Source organism: Microtus pennsylvanicus, chromosome 7 (genome assembly GCF_037038515.1).
Source record: "Microtus pennsylvanicus isolate mMicPen1 chromosome 7, mMicPen1.hap1, whole genome shotgun sequence".
NCBI lineage: Eukaryota > Metazoa > Chordata > Mammalia > Rodentia > Cricetidae > Microtus > Microtus pennsylvanicus.
The window spans coordinates 36339913-36362179 of NC_134585.1; the positions used below are offsets into that span (position 1 = coordinate 36339913).

At 42.3% G+C, this 22267-nt stretch overlaps 1 protein-coding gene across 1 annotated transcript in view; it reads left to right on the forward strand.

Moving 5' to 3' along the window:
- The first annotated feature begins 285 nt into the window (after positions 1 to 285).
- Positions 286 to 22267, forward strand: part of Prim2 (DNA primase subunit 2) — a 180991-nt gene continuing 159009 nt past the window's right edge. The window contains exons 1-5 of the mRNA XM_075980517.1: positions 286 to 439; positions 1003 to 1168; positions 2885 to 2988; positions 6658 to 6737; positions 8336 to 8456. Of these exons, the coding sequence (XP_075836632.1) occupies positions 1015 to 1168; positions 2885 to 2988; positions 6658 to 6737; positions 8336 to 8456 (459 nt within the window). The 5' untranslated portion in view covers positions 286 to 439; positions 1003 to 1014. The remainder of the gene's footprint in view (positions 440 to 1002; positions 1169 to 2884; positions 2989 to 6657; positions 6738 to 8335; positions 8457 to 22267) is intronic.

Here is a 22267-nt window from a genome sequence, read left to right on the forward strand (position 1 = left end):
ACTCCTGCACTTGGGGCGCTGAGGCAGGAGGATCGCCATGAATTCCAGGTTATTCCTGGCTGCAGTGGGAGACCCTATCTCAGAAAGATCAAACCTCCGCAAGCAAAACGAAAAACAGAACAAAACTAAACACAAAAAACCAGCAATTAAAAAGTCCTTCTGCGAACAAAATGCACGAAACACGTTGCCCCTTAAGTCGCTCCCACGGATCCCGCGTTGCACTACGGTGGGCCGGACGCCAGGGGGTGGGACCTCTGCGCCACTCTTCCGCTTCCGGTCCCAAATGAACTCTCCCGCCACTGGGAGAGAGCAGCTGTCAGCGCGGTGTTTCCTCCAGTTTGATTGCTGGCTGGCTAACGAAAATCTTGCGGGTTTATTAGGGACGGAGAAAACGTGGAGTTGAAAGTTTGCAAGTTGACCTGGTGGGACCGAGTGACAGGTGATGGTTGGGGGGGGGGCTGAGGGGGTGGGAAGGGACGCGGCCCGGGAAGGCGCCGGAGCCTGGGCGGGAACTTGAGGTACTTTTGAATGTTCTGGAAGGCTGGATTCAAAGGCTAGATTTACAAGTCTGGTCCCCAGAGTTATAAGGTGAGGCATAAGTCTCTCCTCCAGGTAGAATCTACTTTTCTTTCCGTTGACTTAAGGACTGCCCCCAGTAGAACCCCATCTGGTCTTGAGTTCCCAGACGTCCGAGGGTGGCGACCCAAACCAAGTGAGAGGGCAGCATCACTTGACTTCCCTCTTGCTAAAAGGACCACTGGCACCTGCATCTCTCCCCGTTTAACTCCCCCGCTCACTCGCCTCCGTTATTACAGATGAATGTAGAAAATAGGGCCTCGCCTAGGTGTAATCGCTTTTAATGATCTGTGTATGCAGTATTGTATATATGTGTGTGTGTGTACGTACAATGTACGCACATGTCTATTTTGTTGTTTTCAACTCTCCCATCGTTTAAACATTTCCCCCATTACTTAAACATCTTTTTTTTTTCACTGCTTTCAGAAGGTAGCCAAGATGCAGTTCTCAGGAAGGATTCGGAAGAAGCTGCGCTTGGCAGGTGACCAGAGAAATGCTTGTTACCCTCACAGCCTTCAGTTTTACCTCCAGCCACCTTCTGAAAACATATCTTTGACAGAGTTCGAAAGCTTGGCTGTTGATAGACTTAAATGTAAGTGGCATTTAAATTCAAATATTTGTATTCTTGGGGTGCGCAGCTGTCACTGGTGGCAGCGAATGGAGGCAGTTGGTCTTTATTCGGCAGCCGGTTGGATTTGGTTTGCTGTGGAGGATTTGTTTCTTCGTCTGTTCGTGTTCACTGCGGAAGGCACATTGAGTACTACTGTGTCTGGAGGCAGGGACCTTGTGATGACTGTAAAGCAGTTCTCTGTTGAAACTGTATCTACTGTGGAGAGAGGGAGAGAGGGGGATGCAGAATAGAAGTCATGCATCCGATTCCCTTCTGCTTTGGTAGATGGAAAGATTAATGCTCCTGGAGCATAAAAGTGAGAGTAACTAGCTTAGTCTGATTAAGTAAGGCTTCTTAGGGGAGTTGGAATTTGGGCTGGTTCCTGAAGAAATGAGTAGAAGGTAGGAACTTTCCAGCCAAAGAAGTGTCTCTGCAAAGGCGTGGGGCTGTGAGCGAGAGCTGCGGTTTTCAGTGGCCAGTTCAGGGAGTAGTAGAAGTGTGGGGATCGGAAGGTGTATTAGACCGTGCAGGATCTGAGGGTGAGAAGGACGTGGCCACTCAACTGGAGGCCTCTTATCCTTTGTGTGAATGCAGAAAATGAACGAGCTCAACATGGACTGAGACAAATACTAGCACAGTCTTCAGAGTTTATGCTCCCTAATGTTCCTGCTGGAAGGACCAGGAGACGGATATACAGTTAGTTTTTCTTTGAGCAGCAGGGTATGAGCTGCTAACGCAGGAGACAGTGCTCATCACTGTCCAGAGTGAGTGACGGCAAGGGGACAATTGTCATAGGAAGCTTAACAGTGTCAGATGGCTCATAGTGAAGGTGGTGGCTGGAAGGCGTTCCTTGGCTTTGTCACTTAACGGGTGAAGTGGCAAGGGCCCAGTTAAGGTAGTGACGATGGCAATGATAGGAATGGAAAGACTGAGAGCCGGAAAGGAGTCGTGGTGACAGGATTTGTGAGTGGTTAGATGTGAGGAGTGAGTGAGCAGACGCAGGGGGGCTGATGGGCCTGCTGGGGTAGAAACTTCAGATGGAGATGGGGACGGCTGGAAGAGGATAGAGAAGTGGAGAGGATGCGGTTTGGACATCATAGCAGGAGGGAGCCAGAGGAACCTGGGTTTGTGTTCCGGAGGGAATGGAGAAGAGTCTCATTGCTGGTACTAAGGCCTGCCTCCAGGGAGTTTGTGAGGAAGGTTTGCGCGTGGCTTTAGTTGTGGCATCGGCTCAGGATGGCTCCTCTGCTCTGTCACCTCTGCGTCACCAGGGAAGGAAAGCCTATGTCTTGTTCTTTCTCCTCTCCTTCCCATCCTCCTCCTGTGCTGAGTCAAGGTGGACCGAAGACTCTAGACAGCAGAGCTTCTCTTCAGACGGGCACACAGGCCTTTTCACTTCTCAGTGTTGGTGGTGTGGCACAGCTGGAAGGATCATCCCCTGTTTTTCTGTCTTCTCTGGTTGAGACTCTCTGGTCTTAGATTATTTTCTATTTTCAGTGCATTGATGGGGTTTATCCTCTTACAAATGCAATTTATGTAATGTACTTACAGAAAACAAAATTGTTAATACTGTTATGGTCTAAGAACAAATGACTAGAGAATTGCTGTCCATAGGTTTTATCTTTAATTTATGTCTTTTTAAAATTATTTTGGACTTATACTCTCTCTTTTTTTTTTTTTAAAATCTTTCCCCACTAGTACTAAAAACAGTTGAGAATCTTGGTGTGAGCTACGTGAAAGGAACTGAACAATACCAGAGTAAGTTGGAGGCTGAACTTCGAAAACTCAAGTTTTCCTACAGAGTAAGTAACAGAAAGGCATGGAGGGAGAATGGTCCTTTCAGATTGTATATGCTTATGTTACTGAGTGTAAGTTATGGGAAAGGTCTTTTATTAGGCATAGGGTTTCATGAATGTAGTTCAGACCGTTTGGAAGAATAGTCTCTTGAGGTGACTGACATACAGTCCTCACCCTCAGGACTACCATCCTTCTGCCCTGTTCATTTCTCCTTGCAGTACTGTCCTGTGCATTGCACAGGGAGCTTAGTAGCATCCTTGCCTTTTACCCATGGCGGAAGATAGAGGTTGCCTGCATTCTGTGCCATACAGGGTTATGCACGCTGTTTCTTTCTGGTTACTCCAAGAGCTCAGACAGGGCCAGTTTAGAAGGCTTTCCAGAGGAGGGGCTGTTCCACAGTCTCAGCTTTCCTTGACCTTGTGATGTAGTCCGGGTTGGCCCTGCGCTATTGATCCTCAGCCTCTGGAGTGCTGAAGTAGCAGGTGTATAACACCGTATCTGATCTGGATCTGTGTCTTGCCAGATAGCATAACATTTTTATTTTGGGAGGATAATTGCCAACAGCAGGTTGATGGGTCGTCTTGGACAGAAGAGGACAGGAGCCTGGAATTATGAGAGTCTGAATTTATGAGAGATGGGACAATTGAAAAGATATTGGTGTAGACTGAAAAGATTTTAGTGGCTTTTCCCAGGGGGAAATCAGAGAGAGCAGTTACAGTACCCAGGTATCTACTTAGGACAATGTATTAGTTAATTCTTTATGAGTGCCACAGAATAGCTGATGGGATAATTTAAGGGAGGAGATGTTTTACTCGTGGTTTTAGAGGCCATCCTTCATCATAATGGTCCGGGCATGGCAGATTTCATAATGGTGCGAGTGTGCCGTTGTTCCTTACCTCTTGGGGCACACAGAAAGCAGAGAACACAGTCACAACCAGAAGTGGGTGTAGCCTCCTCCCCTAGTGACCTACTGCAGTCAGCGAGGTCCAGTGTCCAAAGGTTCTACAGCTGCCAGACTAACACCCCAGCTGGGGACCGAGTGTTGAAACGCTTGAGTCTGTGGCTGACACGTCGAACGACAGTGCTATTTTAAGGTGTGACATACAGTAAGAGAAGCTAGTCCTGGAACCAAGATGTTGAGATTTGTTCTAGACGTAACTTGGATACAACTGTCATAGTATCGTGTGGACTTCTTAGAGAAGGCATGTTTGGTGGGAGTACAGCTTCCGAGAAGGTTGGAATCAACACGACTAAGTGAGAATGCACTAGGGAAATACTTAGAGAAGGTAATATTAGGGGGACAGGATGAGGAGAATACCAGTTGGAGGAGTCTGGGAAGGAGATAAAGAAGACGCTTCATAAGAAATAAGTGATGAATTGGAATGGTAGTGTCACAGAAGCCAAAGGAGGTTGGCGTTTGAATGATAGTGGCCATATTAATAATGGCAACACAACAGATAACATCAGCTGTTTGTATTATGCTTATTTTGTGCTGAATTTGGCTGTAAGTATATTACTTATATTGGCCAATATAGTTTGTTTTTTGAACTGGGTACTGTTTCCATCCTATTTTATGATGAAGACATTGTTTTCTTATGCTTCATGCTCATACTGGTAAATGGTAGAGCCAGGATTTTTACTGGGGCATTTTGTTTTGTGATGGTATTTTTAATCCCAACAGTTTCAGGAACTTAGTCAGAATCATGTAAGATTAGTTGTACAGTGTACAGTGGAGTGAGCATCGGGCCCTTGGAGATGGGGCAGAAGTCAGAACAGTGGTAGCTGTTGGAGGAGAGTGGTGGTGAGGTGGTGTGGATGCTCATAAGATGTTTAGCTAAAATTGTCAGGGGGAAGTAGGATAGAATATAGATGTTTTAGGGAAAAGAAAAGATGCATATATATATATATATATATATACACACACACACACACACACACACAGATGTACTTAACACATGTGTGTTAATTTTATTTTTTATTTGTGTGAGTGATGTGTGCATGCATGCAGGTGTTCTCACCCGTTTTGCTGCATGTGGATTGGCCAGTGGCTAGAGACTGACACTAGAATGTCTTCCACAATCATTTTTCTACCACGGGCCATCAGAGGCAACAGCAAATAAGTTGGAGGTTTTAGTTATTGGACAAGGAAGGAGAGATGCTGTGTCCATGGAGATGGAAGGGAGGGCAACAGATGCTGTGTCCATGGAGATGGAAGGGAGGGCAACAGATGCTGTGTCCATGGAGATGGAAGGGAGGGCATCAGAAGCTTTGTCCATGGAGCTGGAAGGAAGATGCAGCCTAGCATGTGGATACACAATCTTAATGCTGTTGGGGAAGGCACCAAAATAGGGGCCCTGGTAGCTGGTGAAGACTGAAGCTGCTTTTCCAAGAAGTGAGGAAGGAGATGATTATGTATCAGTTGGCTTTGCTATCTATAGGATGTGCTGCTGATTGAATCTGGAATGTCTCCCATTGGCCCGAGTGTTAAAAAGCTTGGTCCTCAGCTTGGTGTATCTGAAGGGAGGTGAAATCTTTAAGAGGGGAGAGTGAGGCCTAGTGGGAGGTTTTGGTCGTCAAGGCATCTGCTGAAGGGCACAGAGAGACCCCATCTCCTCCACTCTTGGCTGATCCCTACCACTTCGGTGCAGTGAGCAGCTCTGCTTCAGCATCTGCTCCTCCCATGTTATGCTTTGCTGCAGACCTGACAGTAGCAGACTAAATGACTGTACTGCAGTCCTCACATCAGTGAGCCAAGAGTGAACCTTTCTCCTTTTGAATGGCTTATCCCTCCTATTTTATTAGAGTAACTGAAAAGCTGATGAACTTTGTTCTGAAAACTTGTATGACCTCTTAGTTCCTCAGTTTCCTCATCTTTCAAATAAGAGCACAGGAACCTTTATTACACAGTTTTAAGAGTGGTTTGTAGCCGGGCGGGGGTGGCTCACGCCTTTAATCCCAACACTCGGGAGGCAAAGGCAGGCGGATCTCTGTGAGTTCGCGGCCAGCCTGGTCTACAAGAGCTAGTTCCAGGACAGGAACCAAAAGTTACGGAGAAACCCTGTCTTGAAAAATCAAAAAAAAAAAAAAAAAAAAAAGAGTGGTTTGTACATTCAGAATGCCTTGAACAGTACCTATCTATTCCTAGTTAGTGCCAGGCATGGGTTCAGTCTTGCTAATTTGGGCTTGGATAAAATTCATTGGCATTGATCATTGTGTACTTCAGGTTAGAGACTGAATTTTATATTTTGCATTTCTGCAGTAAATTTTTTTCTTTAAAAGTTCTCGGAATTTGGAGATAGAACTTTGGAGTGTGGTTATATATTATAACTTAGAATTAAAATAATTTTTTCTCATACCTAGAACAGTTAAAATGAAAAGAGTTGGGGGTCGAGTTTTAGGACTGACTGAGAAGGTGGATACCCCGGAGTAAGCTGGGAAAATTAGGAGTGGTGATAGGAAGGAAGTAGTTGGGTCTAGCCCAGGAGCTTTCAATGAGACAGTGAGGTTCTCAGTTGTGCATGCTTGTAGTTGAAATACAGTGATAATTATCTGGCAAATCATGTTAAGAATTGTGTTTTGAAGCTTCTTTTACCATTGGCTGTGTTGAATCAGCATGTCTTTACACCCCTTCTCGTTCTGAGACATGAATTTATTTGTGTCGTTTTGTTTTGAAGGAGAACTTAGAAGATGAATATGAGCCACGCAGAAGGGACCATATTTCCCACTTTATTTTGCGCCTTGCATACTGCCAGTCGTGAGTATACCCTTGGTCCTCGCACTCAGATTTGATCTTGGGTTATAAACTGGTTCATGTGAAGTTGGCATGTTTCTGAACTAATAGGAACCCCAGAATGACATTGGGGGAACTAGCATGTCATAGGATGAACATCATTGTGCATTCTTTGAAATAAGTTGGTTTACTAGAAAATGCTGAAAAAATTATTGCAGATTTGCTGGATTAAACCATTTTTATCTGAATGGGAAAGGCTCTAAATTTTGGTATTTAAATTTATAAGGGATTTCATTAGGAAGAGGACTTTTGATACTTTTCCAAGGAAAAAACTGGTAATATTACTAAGAAACATTGATTCAAACATGCACTTGAATTTGATAGAAGTTTTCAAATGTGAGATTAAATTTCAGCTATTTTCATTTGGTAGCTGGTTTCTTGTAACTCAGTGCTGCCACCCAGAGGGAGAAGGAGCTAATTGCTTTTTTTAGTGTAACTTCCCCCCTCTTTCTAATTTTTGGTCAAATATCAGAGCTATGGTTGTTTCTTGTTATTATTACGTTATGGGTTGAGTTTGTTTTTTTTTTTTTTTTTTTTTTTTTTGGTTTTTCGAGATAGGGTTTCTCTGTGGCTTTGGAGCCTGTCCTGGAACTAGCTCTGTAGACCAGGCTGGTCTCGAACTCACAGAGATCCGCCTACATCTGGGTTGAGTATTTTGAATTACTTCTTCTCACAAGATCCTAAGTGATAGCATGTTTGCCTTAAAGCTTGAAACTTAGATTTTTGGCTTTATAGAAAACGTATGATCTACATAGTCACTAAATTGCTGGTAGTCTATGAAAGTCACCTCGAAAAAATCAAATTATACTTTACATGCAGTAGTTATTTTATAATGTAGCATGAATGCCAGCTCTGTGTTTGTCTTATGGATTAGTATATTTTTATTTTTAGCTTTAAAATATTGGAAGTTTAGGGTGGGGATATGGGGAGGGGGTGACCGAGAGGAGAGGGGGGAGGGGAAATTGTGGTTGTGGTTGGTTTATAAAATCAATGAAAAAATATTATTTAATAAAATAAAAGAAGCAAAACCAAAAAAAAATACTGGTTTACTGTGAAGCTTACCCTCTTAGTTGACAAAGTTTGCTCATGTTAACCTGTTCAGAGAAAAAAAAAAAGACTTTTAAGACTTTGGTGTTTACTTGCTATGGACAAAAGCACCTCAGAGAAAGGAGCACCTCACTTCTAGTGTAACGGCCTCTTTGAAAGTTACTTTAAATGCAGTGAGCTTTTTTTTTTTAAACTTTATTTAGTAATTGCACTGGTTTCCTCCAAATATCCTTTTTTGTGTGCTCCTGGGCCTCAGCCCGCATCCATGTGGAAGGTTATGGTTCTCACATTCCGTCTCAGGTGAGAGCGGGTGCACACAGGCGGTGACGCTGTGAACTTCTTCTCTTTACTTCAGAGAGGACGGTCTGCTCTTGACGGCTCTCTTGGTGTCTGACATGCCTTGAATATCCTGTCAGAAAATCTCTTGAATCTGATCATCATTGGGTTTTTTTTTATTGTTTTTATTGAGCCATCATTGGGTTTTTAACTTATATTCATTTCTGTTTCCCTTTCAGGGAAGATCTTAGACGATGGTTTATTCAACAAGAAATGGATCTGCTTCGATTTCGATTCAGCATTTTACCCAAGGATAAAGTTCAGAATTTCTTAAAGGACAGTCATTTGCATTTTGAGGCTGTAAGTGTGTCTATATAAAGATATATATATGTGTATATATATATATAAGTGTGTCTATATAAAGATATATATATGTATGTAAGTGTGTATATATAAAGATAGATATTTTTCTCTACTTTCTCCTCCCTTAGTTTTAGTGAGAATGCATCTTAGTATGTAGTCTATCTATACTTAGGGCAATCTTCATGCCTCTGCGTACTAAGTACTGGGATTGCAGGCATGCCACCATGGTTGACTTTTAAGTATATTTTTATAGTTATTTGAAATTGTTCCCCGGTTATCATCTCCTTTTCTTTTAAGTACCGATATTAGTAAGTTGATCCAGGCTCTTTATGTTCTTTTATTAGGTACCCGGCTCAAAGAATAGCTGACAGCAAGTGATACTTGAAAGCATGTGAGGTCTAGAGAAGGTTGTGTTTCAGTTTGAAAGTCAGCTGTTTGTAACTTCTGATTGGATAGTTTTCAGAAGTCACTTTTGCAGATGAATCTGAGTGAACTACATTTTGCAGTTATGTAAAACAAATGTTTGGGAAATTTAGCATGGAGAAATATTGTGGTCAGAAGTAGAAAATATGTCCCAGGTGGATCTGTGCTGCTGTGAAAGAAAGATTGTCAAGTGGTGTAGGTGGAAGGTCCCTGTCCTGTCTGCAGACTGCTGTGTCATGGCTTCTTACAGATCAGTGCCACCAAGAGGACAGAGGTGCTTGCTTCTTCAGAACTCATTCCTTCTCATTTACTGTTAAAGTTTTGGTCAAATTTGGTTGCATAAGGACGGTCAGCAAACATTTAGTGTCTGCTATGTGCTAGGGAGAGACTTTCTGTAGTTCCTTCTCTTATAAAGTCCCTGCGTGTGTGTGTAGGCCTGGAAGTCGGCACAGGATCAGTGGACCCAAGCCCAGCGCTTCTACTTTTTTTCTTTTAGCTTTGGTCCTTGGTGAAGTCTAGTATTGCTGTATCAACAGTTGATTTATCTTAAACAGTGATTTGTCTTACTTTTGGTCGTGTGTGTGTGTGTGTGTGTGTGTGTGTTTGTGCGTGGGATACGCAACTGAGTGTGGGTGCCCGTGGAGACTAGAGGCATTGCACTCCGGGCATCGTGAGCTGTCTGACTGGAAGGTGCTGGGAATCAAACCCGGGTCCTCTGCTGAACCATCTCTCTAGCCTCAGTTTATCTTTTCTTATTAGAAGTAATTTTGTTTTTTAAACTATTTTGAAATTGCTGGCTTTCTATTGGAAGATTGGAAGAAAAAAATGTCCTTGATCTTGTTTTTTATTCTAGAGTATCTGAACGCATTGCTCTATATGTTTTTAAAAAGTAATGTGTTTAGGAACTGGAGAGATAGTGAAGAGCATTTGCTGCTCTTGCAGAGGACCTGTGTTCGGTCCCAGCACTGACATAAGAGGCTCACAACTGCCCCCAAAACACCAATTCCATGGGATCTGTGCCCTTTTCTGGTCTCCTTGGGCACTAGGCATATATGTGGTCCATGTGTGTGTGTGTCTGTGTGTATATATATATATGTCCCTTTTACATTGAAATGTAGTGACTTCTGGCTGTGGGCTCTGTATCTGGATTCTACAAACTTTGTGTTAGAAGCTTTCTGTAAAATAATTATGTTTGTGCAGAAAAATGTGATGACTTTCTTGTCATTGTTTCCGAAGTAATATAGCTACTTACACCCCGCTTAAATTTATTGTGTTACAAGTAACCCAGTGGTAATGTGAGCGTAAGGGTGGGTATGTGTAGGTTATATGCAAGTAACCGCACTATATCTTCTTTCTTTTCCTTTTGAGACAGGGTTTCTCTGTAGCCCTAGCTATCCTGGAACTAGCTCTGTAGGGCCTTGAATTCTGAGAGCTGCCTGCCTCTGCCTTAGGCATGCACCACCACCATGGTGCATGCCTTTACTGTGTCCTTTTCTATACCCAAGCTTCTGCTGGGTTTGGTGTCTGTAGGGTGGTCCTGGGACCCATTTACTGGGATAACTTGGAAAGCTGCAGCCTGAAGCCCCAGATTCAGCTTGGCTCAATGCCAACTCCAGGTGCTAATGTTTCTTCTGAGACTCAAGGCTTCTGATCTGTAATCATGTGAAATTAATTTGATGTGCACAACAGTGTGAGTTCGTGTGTGAGTGCATGTGTGTGTGCGCGAAGGAGGGAGTGGCGGAGGTTGCACTTTCTCTCCTGTGGTCTGACCCTGGTAAGGAGGTACTTATATTCAGGTGTCGCAGACTAACTAACTTACCCCTCAGGTCCCTGTCAGCCTTTTACTTTAGGTTCATTCCTACACACGTGCATATTATCTTTAGTTTGCTCTGAAGACCTAGTTTGCATTTGAAAACTATTACCCCTAACCAGGGATTGGTATAGACTTGGGGCAGAACCAGGGTTTGAGAACAGTTATGAGCATTTGTCACCTGAGATGGTCTTCTAAGTGGAGACCACGCATCTTGCTGCTTTAGGTGAGGCACACGGAAACGCGAGGGTAGAGATCTACGGGGCTATCACAGTTTCCCGGCACACTGAGAGTCTACCTGGATTTGAAGTGCTTGTGTTCTTGTATGTATTTCTTTGTCTTAATTTCTCTAAGGCTACAGTATTTCCTTCTTCAGCCTCATCTGTAAGACAAGGTGCTTTTATATCAGGAGGAGCTACAGTAACATAAATTACATGCTTACTTTGATAGAGGAACATGTACGAGAATATGAGAAAGGTCTCATTAATTCTTTTGCACAGCCCTTTCTCTTAAATTTTGTTTTATTTAGAGTGCCATGCTGATGTTATTTTTTATTTTTATTTTTTTGCTGATGTTATTTTATTGGGTAAAAATCTGGAAAATGTAAACTGATTCCTGATCTTGTTTCTTACTCTGCACTTTTGATCCATGCAGTGTGGTGATTCTTTTGCTTTTTTGGTTTAAACTTGAGTTTCTAGTGGATAGCAGATTATGAATCTTTGTGACATAGGACATGAAAATGTACAAAAAGAGAAGAACTGGTGTGTTTTATCCTTTCCCTTAATAACGTGAATGTCAAATCAAATGTCTAAGAAGGATTAGAGGTGATGGAGTATTGTAGTCTCCGAGGATTATTTTGGGTTTCTCATAGCTGAGCTGATTGACTTAACCTTGAGTCATAGCACAGGGGACTGAGCATCCTTACACAGGTTCTCGCAGTCAGTAGGGAAAGATCAGCTCCTAGACGGAGGACCCTGTGCTATTGCACTCCAGAGCCAGATAAGTTTGTAATACACTTGGGTGTTTTTAAACTTCTTAAGAAAATTTATTTGACTTGCCAATGGATGTAAAGCCAGGGAACTTTATTACGGTAGCAGAAGTCAGGGACAGTAAAGATAGGAGAGTGTTCTGTGTGCCACAGACTAGATCTAATGCACCTTAGAAAGAGAGCTCGTGCTGTTCGCTTGCCTTTGTGCTCAAGGAGGTGAGAGTTTTTGGGAGAATGCGCATAAGGCAGTAATCTCATGGCTTGACCATCTCAAAACAAGTACACATGCAATTTTGAATGGTTTATTTTTGCTTAAAATGAATTTCTTAATCCCACACCTGGCACTTAGAATTTCTTGACTCTTATTTTGTATATCCTTTTATTTACTTATTTATTTTATTTCAGAAAATGTTTCATGTTACTTTAATGCATTTAAAAAATTTATTTTTTTGTATGTGTAAGCATGTGTGTAGGTACACATGGCGCAGCTCACATGTGAGGGTCAGAGGACAAACTTGAAGGAGTTGGTTCTCTATAACCTAAATCAATAACTTTCCTAGTGATTTCAGTGCAGAGCCCACAGAGCTCTGTTCCTTTTGTGCCTTTTGACACGGTGTGTCTTTGTGAGTACAAATCTAGTGATAAAATCGAGGTGGGACATGCAGATGTTGGAGAAGAGCAGGCAGGAGAATGCTTGCCTTTCTTTAAAAAGTGTTTTGAAAATTAATTTTTATTTTATGTGAGTATGTCTTCATGTATGTCTGTCCACCATGTGTGCAGTGCCTTCAGAGACCAGAAAAGGGCTACAGATCCCCAGGAACTGGAGTTATAGACAGTTCTTAACTATCATGTGGGTGCTGGGAATTGAACCTGTGTCCTTTGGAAGAGTAATCAGTGCTTGTAACTACTGGGTCATTGTGATAGTCCTTTTAAAAATTTTTTTAAATTTAATTAAAAAATTTTTGTATAATATGTTTTGGTTATATTCTTTACTTTTCCCATCCAACTTCATGTTCTTTCTTTCTCTTAAAAAGAGAAAAGAAAGCATACAAAAAAAAAAATCACACACAAAGCCCCCTTTCCTCAAAGCAACAATCAAAATCCCCACAAGGAGCCTGTTTGTGTTGACCACCTCCTCCTGAGCATGAGGCCTGCCCTGTGCTCTGTCACTCCTCGGAAGAAAACTGGCTTTTTCCTTCCAGCAGATATCAGTTGCAAAATAGCTTCTTGGTTAAGAGGTGGGGCTGTGTGCTAACTTCCCTTTCTCCTGTATGCTGGGGTGTACATTTATGTGCCGTGTATGCATGAGCTGGGAACTGACCGAGATCCTCTGCATTGACCATTTCTCCAGTCCCCAGTGTGTCCTTTCTGAAGACAACTCAGCTAACATAGTCCTTTTGTTTGCATAGTGGTCTGTAACATTGGATAATTATATAGAGCAATCTTATTTTATGTGTACTAACTGGGCAGACATACTGTCGATAACCTTTGTTTTGAAGAATAGGGAAAGTGTCTGCCAAACTCTCAGCTAGTTGAGACCTGTTTTTATATGTATGTAATTATGAAAAATCATGACAAGTAGTCCTTTTGGTAATATTTTAGAATTCATAGAATTTGGGTTTTCTTTTTAGAATTACAGAATTAGATTCTCTTCATAAGGTAGTTTTTAAACCTAGAGATTGCCAAAATGTAGAACTTCAAGCTGAATTAATTAATCTTGAAGACTAAAATTAACTTGTGAAAGTCACCTATTTTAACAGTTTTTATGTAGTTTTAAAATATAAAATTCCTAGAGTTACACGTTCGACAACTATGCCTACAACTTGGAAAATACGACTTTAAATTAGTTGAAGTTTCCTGCATACAAGGTAATGTGTATGTATATCTGTGCATAAAAGGATGAAATTAGCCTTACTGAATCTCATCGCTAGCATGAGATATTGTTCATGTTTTCTGAAGCTATTCTGAAATAGATACTGAAGTATATGACATGTTTGCATTTATAATCTTCATAGTCTTTTCCTTTTTCTCCAAGTGCCCTTAAAACTCAATCCTTTTTGGTTGAAGTCTTGTGTCATGGATTAGTCTGAAGTCTAGGTCAGACTGACTCCTTCTAGGTCATTTGGGTGAGACTACGAACCAGGGTCAGGGTCACGCTGTTGGGTGTGATGGTACACCCCCCAGCATAGAGGCAGAGTGGGGAGGAGAACAGCAGGTTGAGACCACCCTGGCTTACACTGAGTGCCAGGGCAGATAAAGTACACCGTGAGACTCTCAAAACAGTGAGAGTTAGGAATATGGCTAAGGGCTTGTAAAAAGTAGGGGCAGGTGAAGATTGTGTTTTCAGTGATCTTTTAGCTAAACTTGGTTACAGAGCACTAGGGTGTAGCTAATAGCTGCAACTATTGGCTTAGAGTTTGTGGTTTTGCTATACTTAGCCTCCAAAGGTGTGTGAGAACAGGCAGCTGTACCCTGTTTTGGTACACCTTCTACTTCTTTACCTGCTGCTGGATGCTAACGCAACTTTCAAGACTTAAGCCTTTCTCTTGCTGTTGATCCTCTTTGGCTTTGTTCTCTTGCTTATCTCTGTTAAGTCCACGATTTTCAGGTTCCAGTTTTGAGCAAGAGAATCCTGTTCTCTATTGGAACTTAACCTTTCACATACTTCAGCTTCTTTGGGTAATCTAATGGTTAAGATCACTTTGTCAATGTTAGGAAAAAAACTATATCCAAACTTGCATGGGGTCCTCATTTCCTAAAGAAAGATGCTAATGACTAAATAGAATCGCATCTGCTAAGACATGTAAGCAGAGGAAGCTAATCTCTGACAGCTAACGTTTACTGCGTCTACTGAGTACCAATCACTTAGCTAAACGCTTTATGGGCTTATATGGTTTAATCCTCCCAACAACTCCATGAGGAGCCTGAAGATAAGGGAGGCTAGAAGTCCCCGCAGCTCCCCCAGGCAGGCTAGTGGATATTTTGAGATATGTAAATCATTAAACACTTAGTAAATATGGATCAGATTTTTTTCTCACAGGTTGTCCTTACCTAGCACCAAAAAAGAAGTGACATTTAAAGTAACAGGGCTCATCAAAAAGAATACGCAAACACAGGTGTGAGATCAGAGATTCACATTAATGTTGGAAATTAAAGCATTAACTGTAATTTTGCTAAAATGCTTCCTTTTAACTAATAATTCTTGTCAGAATTAGAAGCTAAGTATATCAATATACCACAGGTACTTTCCCCAACCTTTGTTTCTATGTGTAACATCGTTGGGGAACCATACAACTTCGTTGTGTAGAATTTCATTTTGTGTGTGAATATGGGTGCGCGCGCGTGTGTGGAAGTCATAGATCAAAGATGGATGCCTTCATTTATTACGTTCCACGTTATTTTTGAGACAGGGTTTCTCACTGGTTCATCTAGCCTGGCGTACAGTCTGATGATAAGGAAATCTGTTTTAAATTATGGAAAAGAACAGAGGATGAGATTAGCTGGATAGAAGGGCAAGGGCATTGTTGGGGGATTTGAGGAGCATGACCAGATCTCTGTGCAGATAACCGCCATGGTGAGACTTGAGAATGCAAAGGAATGGAGAGCTGACGAGGCAGGTTATTTCAGAAGACGTGATTAGTGTCTTAGTATTATGTAGGTAAGGAGGGTTTGTGGACTGAAGAACTGAGAGCTTGAGTCTTGGTGGGCGTGGCCTGAAGACTGGCCCCAGATCTCGGTGCAGAAGATAAGGGTAGTGTGATGCTGTGTGATGCTGGTGGTAGTGGGGATGTAAAAGTAGGAGTGTATTCTTAGGCCAAGATGTGTGTTTGCTTGTGAAAATATTGCTTATGAATGCCAGTAGGCCCGTGGAGATGACAGTGACAGTTCAGAATGCTAGGCTGAGATTAGGAGGTCAAGGGCGAAAGCAGTGGAGCCAAAATCCCACACTGTTTGGGACTTAGAGGAAAGTTTTTGCTTGAAATTAAATGTTCTTATTTGATGAGGCTGAGCGTAGGGAAGTGAGAGGTGATGACACTCAGATTGAATGTATTTCTGACAGGTTTTTTCCCAAGAAGATGGACTTCAAGGAACCTACTTGTATTTCTTTCTTAGTTGCCAGGAACTATTGTGCTCGAGAAGTGTCATTTGGGGGAGCCAGAGTACCGCAGTTACCAGTGGTCTGTTTAGTATAGGAGAGAAAATAACGAGAGGAAGTTCATGCTCTGTAGCTGCATGTGTGTGTGCATGTGCATGTCCTTCTCCTTCCGTAGGAGATGGTTGGAAGGTTATTAAGCAGTAGTGAATTGAATGGAACGGTTAGTGTACATGTACCTCGAAGTTGAACGTTTTACACTTGCAGTTTGGTTGTGCTGTTGCTGATGTCTTAAGAAAGCGCTGTTCTCAGGTGAGTAGGATAAATGTTCGTCACATCACAGCCATAGTGCTCTAACCTAGCCTGCGGGTCCTTGTCTCAGTGAGGCTCGGGTTCAATACTCAGCAGTCCTTATAGTTCTTCTAGTCAGCCAACAGACTGATATTTTCCAAGCGCCTACAGTGGAGTATTGTAAATTGTGTTACAAGTATTGGCACTTGAGTAAGTGCTTAAAATAGTTTGGAAGTGTTTGGTTGATCAGTGAACACCAAAGCTTGGGCTTCTGAGTTCTTCCTCCTTCCCTCTCCCTCCCTTCTTTCTTCTCCCCACCCTTGCCCTTCCTCCTCTCCTCTACCCCTGCCTTCTCCTTCTTTAAGAATGCCAGTTGATTTTATTGTGCTTGAAGTTGACTCTGGAGAGTTGATACAAAAACTAAATCTGTTTTCCTCTAGAGTTTTCTATTAATTTGCCCAGATGGACAGAACTAGCCTAAATTTTATAAAATGCTAGATTTCAAGAAGTAAACATTAATTTTAAATTATATTTCTTGGTTTTTACTGTACATGCTGTAAAATTAGATAATTAATACAGTTTAAAGGAGATAATTAATCAAAATTAAGAGGAATTCTAATTGATGAATTCTGTTTCACCTTTTTAAAACTAAGAAGGATTTGCCTAAATTATGTAAAATGCTAATTAAAGGGCTTAATTTGTTAATCATCTTAGTTTGATTAGAGGCAGATGCTGATTACCTAAGTGGACCTTTCAGAGATGACTTCCATTATTTCTTTTTTTAAATTTTTAAAATTTTTTTATTTATTTATTTATTTAAGATTTCTGCCTCCTCCCTGCCACCGCCTCCCATTTCCCTCCCCCTTCCCCAATCAAGTCCCCCTCCCTGCCCGAAGAGCAATCAGGGTTCCCTGCCCTGTGGGAAGTCTAAGGACCACCCACCTCCATCCAGGTCTAGTAAGGTGAGCATCCAAACTGCCTAGGCTCCCACAAAGCCAGTACATGCAATAGGATCAACAAAAGTATATGCTCAACTATGTTCATAGCAGCATTGTTTGTAATAGCCAGAACCTGGAAAAAACCTAGATGCCCTTCAGTGGAAGAATGGATGAAGAAAGTATGGAATATATACATATTAGAGTACTACTCAGCAGTAAAAAACAATGACTTCTTGAATTTTGCATGCAAATGGACGGAAATAGAAAACACTATCCTGAGTGAGGTAAGCCAGACCCAAAAAGAGGACCATGGGATGTACTCACTCATATTTGGTTTTTAGCCATAAATAAAGGACATTGAGCCTATAATTTGGGATCCTAGAGAAGCTAAATAAGAAGGTGAACCCAAAGAAAAACATATAGGCATCCTCCTGAATATTAACCTTCATCAGGCGATGAAAGGAGACAGAGACAGAGACCCACATTGGAGCACTGGACTGAAATCTCAAGGTCCAAATTAGGAGCAGAAGGAGAGAGAGCACGAGCAAGGAACTCAGGACCGCGAGGGGTGCACCCACACACTGAGACAATGGGGATGTTCTATCGGGAACTCACCAAGGCCAGCTGGCCTGGGTCTGAAAAAGCATGGGATAAAACCGGACTTTTATTATTTCAAATCAACTTATCAAACCAATTAAGACATTAACTTAAGGAATAGCACATACAGTAAGTTACCTGTGTACTGACTATGAGTGTATGGTGTGGCAGGGTTATTCGCAAGTTCTGTGAAGCAAAGACTTGGAGGGTAAACTGCCATTTCCCTAGTCTCAGGTGGGGATGTAGAGTGCTGGCCTAGCATGCCCAGAGTTCAGGGTTCCTTCCCAGGCACCTTCTAAACTGGTGGGTGTTGTACATGCCTGTAATTCTAGTGAGGCCTGGGGTGTGTGTGTGAAGATATGGGGGCACGGCTGGAGGTGGGAGGGTCAAAGGGTCAACACCAGTCTGAGCTACAGAAACAGTTTGAGGTCAAATGGGATACATATAAGACCCTGTCAGGAAGAGCTGAATATTCTCTCTCTCTCTCTCTCTCTCTCTCTCTCTCTCTCTCTCTCTCAAAAACCAAGCTTATTGGATTTCATTAGATTTTCTAGTCTGACCTTTGTAAGTACTGTGGGACTCTGGTTTTCCTATTATAAGACAGAACAGCACAAAGAAGCAAAAGTCATTCTATACATGTTCATTGACAGTGTGCATAGAAGAGGAGGATGCACCATGCGTGCATTCCAGCCTGTCTTTACTGGTGGCCAAGTCATCTCTTACAAAGCAGAAAACAGGTGAGAGTCAATGTGAGCAGTGTCAGTCAAGGAAGCAGGACTGTGAGCCACACTCCAGGTTCCATAGTCTTGGGGTTGGATGCCACTGCTGTGCTGATCAGTTGTTTCTTCGTCCTGATTTGTTTTGCTCATCTGTATGGTAGAGAATACAGAAACATTAACTTGTCAGTTCGAAGGCCATAAAACAGTTTACAAAGCTCTTAGACGCGTGTCTGGTACACAAAGCATATAATAATCTATTATCCATCAACTATTATTTTTTATGGTTCTGACTTTTGCATAACATTTGGGTAACGTGTGTGTGTGTGTGTATGTATGTATGTATAGAACATTGGGTGGAATTCAGTGTGCACTTGAATCTTTTATATGTGCTACAGGTATGTGTATGATAAATTATAAGAACATCGGGAATATAAGCTAATAGAATTTGAAATCCTTCAATCTTCCAGTGACTGAGTATAGATTTTATTTTAACTCTCTCTTCTTTGCATATAGTGAGGGGGTTAAGGATGTATGTGGATGAGTTCTAGACTAATAGCTGGACAGCTGGAGGACCTTGATCATGAGCACTTTTAACTAGGGGACTTTAAGGGTACAAAGGGGGGGCTCATTTAAGGTCAGCTAGGCTTTTATTCTTAGATTATAAAGCAGGTTCCAGTAAGGTAGGATGAGGGTGGCAGAGTGTTACTGGTTCTTTTCTCCGGCAGCTTAGTAACCCATCCATCCAGCTGTCAGTTCTGTACCCAGGTGCCTGTTGAGTGTGTCCCTCTGTTCAGCGTCATCGCTGCTCTTGTAGTTTGGGCTAGTGTAATTAATTTCTCACCCAACCAATTATATACAATGAAGCGAGAGTGTGCATATCTGTTTAACCCCTTCACAGTCCAGTGTGTGTGTGTGTGTGTACACTTGTGGAGGCTAGAGCAGGGTGTTGAGTGTCCTGTTCTATGCCTCTGCACATCATTCCCTTGAGATAGCGCCTGGATTAGTCTGGGTTCTCGGGAGAGAATTTATGGACTGAATTTGTCCCCCCCATATGTATGTATGTATGTATGTATGTATGTATATATGTATATATATTTATTTATTTGAATTGTTTATAGCCTTCAGTCCAACCAATCCAACAATGGCTGGCTGTGAATGGAATCCAGTAGTTGCTCAATCCCATGAGGCTGGGCGTCTTTGCTGGTCTTCTGTAGATGCGGGAATCCTGAAGAAGCAGTCTTCAATGCCAGTGAAGGGATGGATGTTCTGGCAAGGCAAGGGCAAGCTGGCAAAGAAGGAAGCTTCCCCTTTTCTATTGTTCTTATACAGGTTTCCAGCAGAAGGTGGGACTCAGATTAAAGGTGTGTCTGCTTGCCTCAAGGTCTGGATTAAAGGCCTGTGTCTTCCTGTCACAAGAACCGGATCCCAAGTGTGGCCTCCATTTCTGCACTATAGCTCCTTCCAGATATAGTCAGGCTGGTAACCAAGAGTAGCCATCACAGAGCCTCTTGATGAACCTCTAGCTCCCTGGTGACAGCAAACCCAGGCATTCCTGTCTTCAACACCCATCCCCTAATAGTGTTGGTGTTATAGGTGCTTACAGGTCATAGGGCAATGGCTGGCTATTTTTATGTGGGTACCAGGATCTGATTGCAGGTCCTCAGGCTTGTACAGTGAGCGCTCTTGCCTGCAGTATATATACACATCGGACCTGTAAGGTTAAAATAAAAAAGCCTGTCAACATTATGAGACAGAGCACTTCCGAAGGTACTGTTGAGGTTTCTTTGTGTTGGCCATTTCTACAGCCCACGCATCTGACTTCTTCATCACTCTCTTTCAATTCTGTGCACTCCATAGCGACTGCTTTTAGTTTTGGAAATGTTTTGCTCCTTTGATCTTAAATATTCTTCCCTCTGTTTCACCTAATTCTGACTCATTACTCATGCCTTAATTTGCATAGGTTTTCTTTCAGGACACTTGTCTAAGATTGTCTTAGAAATCCGCTTTGTGCTTTTGAGTATTCTGTATTGCTCTGTCACAACTTTCCTGCCAGTGACATCTGTGTCTTCTGAGAGCATGAACCTTGTGTCTTACCTGTTATCAAACACAGTGTCCAACCTATAGGAAGTATGTAATATGTGCCCATTTACCGTAATGGGGATGGAGATGAGTTCCAAACATGTTTGTATTATGCTGATTAAACCTTGCTTATTACAGTCTGGGCCTTTCTGGTGGTCTCTCTCTGGGGGTCGTAATCTGGGCACAACAGTTCTGTTTTATGCAGGTTCCCTAGTTGTCAGTCCAGAGTCAGTGATCTCCCACTAGGTTGGGTCAGCTGATTCTGTGGATTTCCCCATCATGGTCTTGACCCCTTAGTTCATATTATTGCTCCTCCATCGCTTTGTTTGTTCTCTGGGAGCTCGGCCCAGTGGTTAGCTGTGGATCTCTGCATCTATAAAGAAATGTGGTACATTTACACAATGGAGTATTACTCAGTAATAGAAAACAATGACATCTTTAAATTTGCAAGCAAATGGATGGAACTAGACAAAACCATCCTGAGTGATGTAACCCAGACCCAGAAAGACAAATATAGTATGTACTCACTCATACGTGGATACCAGACATAAAGCAAACGATAACCAACCTACAGTCCACAGCCCCAGAGAAGCTAGCACCCTCTTCCAGAAACTCTTAGATGTCTTAAATTAACAAGAGTTATTGGATAGGGCTAGCTGGCTGTTTGGTAGCTGTCAGGTCCTTCCCTTTAGCTGGCTGCTCTTGACTGGAGAATTGTTCTGCGTTCTCCTTGACTGTTATCCTTGCTGTTTTGAACATGGAACAGTGACTCCGAGAAGTTTCCGTCTCACTGCAAGGTTCGTTGCAGCCGAGCCAGTGCTGAACGCCCTAAGTCCTGAGCCAGGAAGCCTTGCCTTGGGTTATGTCTGTTTCAGACATGTCACACCAGGTTTAGAAGACTCTGCTCTGTGCAGGCCAAGCCTCAGTGAGTCCAGGCGACCCAACTCACTCACTCTCCCTCAGGAAAGGACAGCCTTCCATGACTCTGCACACATCCTGTCATTGATGCCGTCCAGGGCTTGTGATTGGTGGGGCCAGAGTGTTTCATGTGTGGCTGTGGATGTGAGCATGAGCTTGCTACATGGTTCTTTTCTGTTTATATTAGCAGACTGTTTTGTATAAGTCTTGCTAAATGAGGTAGGAGATTCACAGTTATGTTGCATGTTATAGAAAATTTACATTAACATGTATATATAGTCTGGGAGACAATATTTTTAAGAAACAACAGGGGAAAATAATTTTGTTCTAGAATGCTTTATCTAGTCTGTGAGTTAAGGAAAGAGAAAAGAAGGTGTTTGTGTGTGCTGGGTTAATCTGGAGTGTAGCATCTCGCTAGCAGAAAGGAGGTAGAATTCTGACAGATGGTGTGTCATCCGTCACCTTCAAGTGCTTGAGGTATTAAAGTGTCAAATTGGGTCAGCAGATAGGACACCATTGTCAGGACAGTAAGACTGGTTCCTAATGTTTTCAGTGTCAGTGTGCACATTTGGACATCTCCAGTATACACTGTCTCCCCTTTGCCCAGGTACAAGACAGAGCTTCTGTTCTATCCATGGGAATTTGAGTACAGTGGAAATGCACATTTAGTAATTCCCAACTTATTAAAATAAATTGACAGAAACTTGATTTATTATAGTTGGTAAGAGAAAGCATTAACAGACTCATTTATTTTTCCTGGCCTTATTTTTCTGTGATCTTTTATTTCATTTTCTATTTTCGTGAATCAATATGGCCGCAGCAGAAATCTCAGTTGATGACACTTTCCATATTTCCTCCTATGTTAGTGAAGTGATACTCGTTAGTGTCCTGATAACTGGTGGGCTTGGGTGACTTCAGATATCATCATGCTTTTCATTAATCAGAATCTTGC